This window comes from Carassius auratus, linkage group LG28B (assembly GCF_003368295.1).
Source record: "Carassius auratus strain Wakin linkage group LG28B, ASM336829v1, whole genome shotgun sequence".
Classification (NCBI taxonomy): Eukaryota; Metazoa; Chordata; class Actinopteri; order Cypriniformes; family Cyprinidae; genus Carassius; species Carassius auratus.
Genome location: NC_039293.1, coordinates 3,054,550 through 3,063,583, shown reverse-complemented (window position 1 = coordinate 3,063,583; position 9,034 = coordinate 3,054,550). Strand labels below are relative to the sequence as shown.

At 36.0% G+C, this 9,034-nt stretch overlaps 1 protein-coding gene across 3 annotated transcripts; it reads right to left on the bottom strand.

Moving 5' to 3' along the window:
• Positions 1-1,041: 1,041 nt before the first annotated feature.
• tedc2 (tubulin epsilon and delta complex 2) lies at positions 1,042-9,008 on the bottom strand. Of its 3 annotated transcripts, none has more exons than XM_026240188.1 (10): positions 8,733-9,008; positions 8,101-8,213; positions 7,953-7,999; positions 7,364-7,859; positions 6,824-6,877; positions 6,240-6,318; positions 5,519-5,648; positions 5,254-5,352; positions 4,042-4,229; positions 1,042-3,019 (listed from the first exon to the last, which is right to left on the bottom strand). In XM_026240188.1, exons 2-10 carry the CDS (start codon positions 8,202-8,204, stop codon positions 2,873-2,875), a joined length of 1,344 nt encoding a protein of 447 aa, XP_026095973.1. In that variant the 5' UTR covers positions 8,205-8,213; positions 8,733-9,008; the 3' UTR covers positions 1,042-2,872. The 3 variants fall into 3 exon arrangements, with proteins under 3 accessions (XP_026095973.1, XP_026095972.1, XP_026095974.1); XM_026240187.1 differs by having other exon boundaries at positions 8,819-9,008; XM_026240189.1 differs by having other exon boundaries at positions 7,364-7,856; positions 8,819-9,007.
• Positions 9,009-9,034: the final 26 nt, after the last annotated feature.

The following is a 9,034-nucleotide window of genomic DNA, read 5'->3' as shown; positions in this document are numbered from 1 at the left end:
ACATAAATGATCATCCCGAGCATGCATACATCACCGCAGGCAATCCCGGATTGCTACACGTGGTGGGTTGCACGAAAAACGACCGTCCGCTCAACGATTTACCATTACAATGATCTATCGATCGGTCTCGCCAGGTTGGCAGTGGTGGCTGTGACAGCCTTGTGCTCCTCAGCCTGTGTGAAAACCATGTGGGACTCTAAAAGTGAGATGAAATCAATGAGAAGTACCTCCTTTGTTCTCCACTAGTGGTGACTCAGAGGTTTGAACAGTCAAGAGATGATCCATCCCAGACACACAAACCAATGGCATTTTACATAAAGTCAACATATCAGGTGGAAGAGTAATACTCACCACTGTGACTAATGCAGCTCGTCTGACAACATTTGAAACTTTTATATTCATGCTGTCATCACAAGTTTTAGAGAGGTTTTTTGACCTAATTTTAGTCAACTTGATACTCTCTTCTAGAAAAGAAGCTGTTTTTGCTGTATCTGACTCTAGTCTGTACTCTTAAAAACTCTTGTTAAGTATATAACATCAGTTTGAAATTAAGTCAGCTAGGGTTCCCACACTTTTTCAGACTTAATGAATGTTCATGATTTGTTATTTTTATATATATAACTATTTACATGCATATATATATATATATATATATATATATATATATATATATATATATATATATATATATATAAAGCAACTTCAGTTTGTATTTCAACCATTTTGGAGCCAACCTTAAAAAGAAAAATTTATATTATATACATTCCCATGACTTCTCTATTTTAAAATCTTCATGAAATCAATTAATAATTTAAATAAATAAAAAAAAATAATAATAATTTGACTGTGGAAACCCATATCCATTAATAATACCATAATTAATGTGGATTTCAAATATTACATTTTATTCTGATTTTGAGTTTTATGAGGATGGCTTGAGTTATCCAAAAAAATAAATAATATATATATATATAATATTTTTTATTATTTTAAATTGGACAAATGGTCCAACTCAAAAGTAAAATAAACATGGAATCCGATTCTTACAAACAACATAAAAATAATACAAATAAAATAAAAACATGGAATCTGGTTCTTTAAAACAATACTAAAATGAAAAAATATATATAATAGAAATCTAATGAACACGTCCAAATAAACATGTCAAATGATGATCAAAAATGATATTAAAATCTAAATCAAATCAAATAAAAGAGATCACATTAAAACAGATTTTTAGGAAAGTTAGTCAGATCAGATTTCAAGCCGTTTCTCTGGTCGTTTGACTTTCTAACATCACACACACAACGGGCAGTAATGGGACTGATGATGTCCTGAATGGTGAATGAAGAAACTATTCATATAAAAGCACAGCTGTGAGATCAAGAGCAACATTTGTCTCTCCACAATGACCGCTGTCCTCTCACAGTCCCTATGACACACCAGATACTGACTACAGTCTGTCTCCAGAGGGTTGAGATGTTCATCATACGCAACTGCACTGCTGCAAACACAACTTCTGCTGGTTTTTATAAACTGAGGGACGAGTCTAAATGACTTTCTGTAGAAACAGACGTCATGCCGCACATTCAGACCTCAGAATCACACACTTCTGCATTTATTTCGTGCAGTTTTGAGAGGATAAAAGATCTGAATTCTAAGATATAAACTCAGAACAGAGAGGAAAACGTCAAACAACCTTACATAAGTAACACAATGAAGTTACATGCAATTATTAAATTCCTTTCCTGACCATGTGATTATAACTTTCACATTATGTGTTATGTCCACCGTAAAAGACTTTGGAGGTCAAAACTCAAGGTTATGTTTACTTGCTGCATTTAAATTATACTATCTGACTGTCTTTTAATACAGATCTCAGTCAGGTTAGATGCCATATTAATTTAAAAGCAGTTGAAAAGCAGTCTGTGTGAGACAGACTTACAGTCTTCCCATTATAATCACAACCCACAGCTTTCAAAAGCAGTGTACAGAGTTTTTGTCTGTTTTTTTTTTTTTTTTTTTTTTTTTTAGGAAAGACATTTTATCAACTGAACAATCATTATAACAGTACAATGCGCTGAACACGCTGTACTTTCCTCCCTCACGGCCTCGTTTACATCCCTGTCAAAAATGTAATATGGCGCCATGCTGACTGAAGTCTGTACTTGAACCAGCAGAACATTTTCAATGCAACAATCCACACAAAACATCAAGTTGTGGCCTCCGAAATCTTACAAGGTTACCAGACGAGGCTGTTTGCAGTGCACAGACGCAAATCCAAACACAGGAACTGCGTCAGTGACTCCTAAAACTCTAGATTCAGATGATTTAGACACATTTCGCTCGAATAGCACACATTTTTAGACGTACGACGTGGCTCTAGTGTGTTTAGATGCTCATTAGAAGTAACTGCATTGCTGTGAACACAACTTTTGTTTGTTTTCATGAACTGAAGAATGAGTCTAAATGACTTTCTGTGCTACCAGACGTCACGCCACACATGGCGTCAGTAGACATCCAGGACACATCCCCCTCTGCTGGCACAAACACAGCAGCGCAGGCTCCAGCAGGACACATGCTACTCGTCTGCAAAAGATGCCAGTGGTTTGGCACATTGACTAATGAATTCAAACAGGAAGAAGTCACCAGAGAGCTGAATGATATGTCATGAAATCAAATCCTGACTAATGGATCCTGAGAGACGTCAGCTGGAAGCTTTATTTGAGTTTATCTCCAGTCATGTGACCGATTGTTAAACATCCGAGCCCAATGCACACGGTTTCTCACAGAAGAGCGGCTCTGCGGAAACCTCCCTGCCGTGCTTCCGGGAATTCAGTCCACTGACCCTGAAATACAGTCTTGTTTGTGCTCAGTCTGACTCTGAATCCAGAACCAGAGATGGGAACTGAAGCCCTCCCTCGGCCAGCAGCGAGTACAAGCCCCGCAGAACCACAGCACTGGGTCCATCCGCTCCGGGACGAGAGCTCCAGTACCACGCAAGGCTATCGGTCATCGCCTAAAAACAGAAAACAACCACAACATTTGATTACTGCTCTGCGGTCTGTCCAGCTAGATAGCACACAGTCCATGCCACAAGGTTATTAAACTCAGAATGAAACCGAAACCATTATATGAAATAAAATAAATATGGACTGAAGTAAAATATATAGCAAAAAATATATATATTTTATTCCTACAAGCAGCTTAGGTAACATTTCTCAATTTATTTTAGTTAACCATGATGCACTAAAACTATTAAAACTAAAACTGAAGTGAAATAAATAATAAAAAAATAAATAATAATAATAATAAAATATATATATATATATATATATATATATATATATATATATATATATATATATATATATATATATATGATAATTAAGATAATTAAGAAAGAAGATTAAAACTATAGAATTGTGAAATATTATTACAATTTTAAAAAACATTTCTGTTTGCATATATTTTAAAATGTCATTTATTTCTGTGATCAAAGCTGTATTTTCAGCATCATTCCTCCAGAGTCACACGATCCTTCAGAAATCAGTCTTATGTGCTATAAATGTTTAAAAAAACTGCTTAAATACACACACATACATGTATATTAAAGAAAAACATGTTAGATTTATATATAAAATATTTATATTTACACATGATATAAATTATATAGTATAAATATATTAACATACACATTTCTATATTTAAAAAATATTTGTATTTATATATACAGTACATATAGTTTGTAAACGAACCTATTTTGAATGTGATTAATCGTTTTGCAGCCCTACTATTTCTATTTTATCTCAACTTTAATTCAACCCAGTTTTCAGTATTGAATAAGTTCAGGATCCATGCAGTGTATTGTGGGATTTACTAATGACGGATGAATGCAACGCTGCCTTAAGCTCCATCCAAAATAAGGTATCTCACAACAGATTCAATCTATGACTGCTGTCTACCTAGTCAGCTCACTCAGAAAACAAGAAGAAAAAGCTACTTCCTGAATGTAAGAAAGAAAGACTAAGTATTTTAAACCTGCTGAAGATGAACGGCCTGCTGAAGCTGCTCTACTCGGAGCCTTTGGCTCTCCAGCTCTCTCAGTTCAGCCTCACTGCTGTACGACAGGACGGGGGGCAGACAGGAACCGGCCGGGGCGCCCCATTCACCTCTCCTCCGGACGGGACACAAGCCTCCAGAGATCCTCATATCCCAGCTCTCCCAGTCTGAGAAACACAGTATTCGATACAATATATTCAAATATAAAATATCTTTTAGAATATTTGACCATATATTTTAAATAATCTTCTTAATAATCCTTAATAATACCAAAAGACAAGAATAAGGCATAAGATGGAAAATCAGCAAGCATCTAAAGCATATTAATTGCTTTCCCAAGAACGGTCGTATATCGATCCCTCCGGGTCAGGGAAGGGAGGATGAGGTTTCAAAATGAAAAAGCATGTGAGAGGCTTTGAGATTTTACCGGTATCACTTCAATATAAATATATAACCATTAACGACATTGAGAAAGGAATGGGAATATTGTTTTCTCGGATAAATGGACGGTGTGTCCACTTGTGGAAATCATGACTGAATGTGTGATACTGGGCCCAGAGCAGACACAACTGTGCGTGTTTAATGGAGAGTGAACAGATTACAGGCTACTGACGCCACATTAGACCCAAAATATCCTGAAGATGAAGCGTGTGTAGACTGAACTCACAAACAGCACGTGAACATCCAGAATAAACTAGACCGGGGCTAGCGCTCACAAAAAATGGCTTTGTATGTCGGTCTGCTGAAATGAAAATATTCAGTTTATCATGAAGTAAAACTGCAATTATCTGTTGATTCTGACGTGAATCCACTATATAATAAAGGTTTATTTGTGTTAATCGTGACATGGGGGTTTTCATGAATGTCTGGTTGGGTGGGACAAGCTGGTACATGTGTCAAATAAAATTACAATTCAATTAATTTTAAAATGTAAACTATCATAAAATCATGATTTAATATTAACATTTAAATTTATATTAATATTATAATTAATCGTATAAAAAATATATTTATCAAAAATAATAATAAATAAATAAAATAAAAAAAAATATTTTACATTTTTTATTTAAATAAATAAAATAATAATAATTTAAATTTTTGTGTGTGTGTGTAAATTTGCAAATATTAATTAAGCAAATGAATAACGTCACAAGCAAGGAACCCTGACATGAAAATGAGATTCTGAAGCACCTTTCTTCCGTTGATCAGCACATGTAATAACTTCTGCCGTCATCCTCTCCAAACCCTCCAGCATCCGGAAGGACTCATATTCTCTCTCACACAAGGTCCCTGTGACACACACACACACACACATTTATCTTGGTCTCTGTCTACTCTAAATGAGCTTCCTGATTCGGAAGTGTCCTGTGACTAACGGCTAGATGACAGTGTTATCCTTGGAAGGATCCTTATTGCCCAGTCCTTATTGTCCATCTTTCTGCCCCGGGCCGGGTACCTGAATCTGAGTCCTTCTGGGCCTGCAGCTCAGCGTTGAAGCAGTGCGTCAGGTCAAGACAGCGCTGTGTAAGCACGTCCAGCTCTCTTGTGATATCAGCAGGACATACAGAAGGCAGTTCGGACGGGAACTGATACAACAGCAGCTCAGGAACATACAACAACAAAATACTACAAGATTGTAATCATTTTAAAGTCATGTTTAAAGGAACAGCCCGCCCAGAAATTGAATTTTACTCACCCTCAAGTCATCTAAGATGTAGATGAGTTTGTTTCTTCATCAGGACAGATTTGGAGAAATATAGCTTTACATCAGTTGTTCAGCAGTGGATGCTCTGCAGTGAATGGGTGCCGTCAGAATGAGAGTCCAAACAGCTGATAAACACATCACAATAACCCACACCACTCCAGTCCATCAGTTAATGTCTTGTAACATGAAAAGTTGGATTTGTTTCTTATAAACACACTTTTTTTCCACTTCAAAAAGACATTGGTATGGATTACTTCAGGATTATTGTGAGGTTTTAATCAGTTCTGACGGCACCCATTCACTGCAAATGGCTAGTAAGTGATGAAAGGCTACATATTCCCAAATCTGTTCTGATGATGAAACACACTCATTTACTCGATGGCCTGAGGGAGTAATGCTGACTGCACGGATACACGGATGATATCTGAGGTGATAGCGATCAAACGCTACAGGACTGATCTGAAAAGGATACAGTGTCTCGCAGTCTCTCTGTGAATTTGGTTCTCTCTGGTACTGGCTTTGATTGCTGCGTTAACACCTTCCTCCACAATCTGAAAGAAAAATTATTATTCTCACAACAATAGGTGCAATTCATTGAAATTAGTGGAGCAAGGCATTTACGTGAAGTCTTCCTTACAAATGTTTGAGTTGCTTTTAGCACTATAACTACTCTTCTAGGCACTAGACGTATAAGTACCTAACATAATTTTATGTTTAGATTTTTCTATGTTTAAAAATGCTACTTGTGTTTATTGTGTGAAAAAAAAAAATATATATATCAACCTGCTTTACAACTTCATAACAATACAAAAAATATTGGTATTTCACCGACAAGATGAACAAGTGGTTTTTATTAGACTGGTTTCATGTTAAAATGCATGTCCTGTGACTTTAATTTTGAAACAGTATTCTAAGTTTTGCACTGTTTCATTGCCTTATAGTGACATGTATTAATTATTTACTAATTAATGTTATGCCTCAAATGCTACTGAGAGTGCTCAGCTTGTAGTGAACCTATAATATTCCTTTAATTTTTAAAGACATTATCAGACTGACCGCTTCTGTTTTGTTCTCTGTGCTCGCCAAGCTGGTAACAGAGGAGATTGTATCCTACAAAAACAACAAAGCAAAGCAATAAAAGCTACATTAGAAAATATTTAATATTTATACAACAACACATTTACCTTACAAAAATGTGTGGAAGGTAGATTTGTAAAAAAAAAAAAATATTTACAATTTTGAAATGTATCAAAAATATTGTATAAGCAGTATTATTTTATTACAATTAAAAATAACGTCTCTATTTAATTCTATGTTGAAATGTAATTTATTCCTGTGAAGCAAAACTGAATTTTCAATATCATTACTCCTGTCTTCTCTCCTCTGATCAAGACACACTTCATCCTTATTATAAAAGTTGAAAACAGTTTTTCTACTTGACTTTTTTTTTTTATTCTTTGATGAATAGAGAGTTCAAATGAACAACATTTATTTAAAATATCAATCTTACATAGCATAATGTCTTTACTGTCACTTTTTTGATCAATGTAATACAAATGAATGATTTCAAAGATGACTATCTGATCATAATCATACCATTGCTCCTCAGAGCGCACACTTCCTGCTGTGACTTCTTCACCGGATGCTGGCACTTCTTGGCTGGAGACTGACGGGGAATTATCTTCAGACGGCTCTTCAGCGTCTGTGGCTTTGACACACATCTTCTGCTGGGGTCGGTTGGAAGAGATCCTCGCTGAAGCGCTCTTTGAGACTGACGGTCTTCCGTTGACCACCGGATGAGCAGTCGGTCCCTTCCGGACCAGAACCGGCCGCGTCCAGGGGACCCCGTGGGTCACATTCCCTCCGACCCGTCTCCGTTCAATGGCTTTTTTAGACGTCTCCGAGAGAGGAACAGATTTCACCAGCTTTCTTTTATCTTCCTCTTTACCAGTATGATTAACGAGTGCTTTATTTTTTCTCTCATTAGGTTGTCGTTCTTTATGAACCTCAGATGTGCTGCGGATTTTCAGTGCTTTTTTTAAAACCTGCTCCAACAATTCAATTTCTTGCTTTTCTTCAGGCTGAATATCTGCTTCGGGAGGCAGAAACAAAGATCGATTGTGTAATTTATGATGTGGGATGACATGACGAATAAATAGAAATAGATCAATGATTTTCCTCTAACCATCTTTAGTACCGACGGCTGCTGCAGTTTCTGTCACACACGTTCTCCTGCAAAAAATATGGCATGGATTAAGCTTTTCTTAATTAATTTGAACTTTTCACAACACAGGAACGTTATAAGAACAAGACAACCACTTAGATCAGCGCACATTGAGCGTAAAATCTCCTTGCACTGTCGGATGTTTTCAGTGATTCTCGATTCTTCAGCTTTGCACATCTTGACGGCTTCATCAACAGCCTGAAGAAGAGACATGCTCAGTATCTGGGAAAAATACACAATAGACAAGATCTTAGGTAAACATGTTTATGAATGCTTGCAGTTATAGATGCTATATCTGTATGTTTTTTTCTTTCTCCACCATATTAATCACCTTTTAGCTTTATTCTAATCAATTTAAACAATCAAATATACACTGCCTTAAAAAGTTTGGTATCCTTAAGAGTCTCTTATGCTCATTGTGATATAGTATTTCAATTTTTAATATTAGTTTCCATTTTTTATATATTTTCAAATATAATGTAGTCCTCTGATAAAAGCTGTATTTCCAGCATCATTCCTCCAGACAGTGTCACATGATCTTCAGAAATCATGATAATATGGTGATTTATAATCAATGTTGAAAATGTTGTGCTGCTTAAAGAGTAAGAAACTTCGTTAAAAACATTAAAAATCATACTTATCCCAAACTTTTGAACGGTAGTGTATATGCAAATGGTTTTGAAGCATAAATGACACTAAATTCAGTTATTAATCCACTAAAGAGTAATAAAAAGTGCATACTTAAGTACAGTAAGTGTTCATTCAGTCAGTATAACGCTATATTAATGAAGATTCAAGACTCTTATCATGGAAATGATTCAAGTTACCCGCCAGGAAGCGCACGCTAGCGTCTAAAAACACAGCTTTCACTTTTCTTTATCCATCCCCTATGTACCTCCAGCTCGTTGGATGTTTAAATATATCGTATGTAACTAAAACTGACAAAATAAAGAAGGAAAACTGAACATTTAGCATCAAACTTCCGTGCGCTCCGTGAACACAGCTCGACTTCTCACGACGCAACTCACGTATCGCGAGATTGA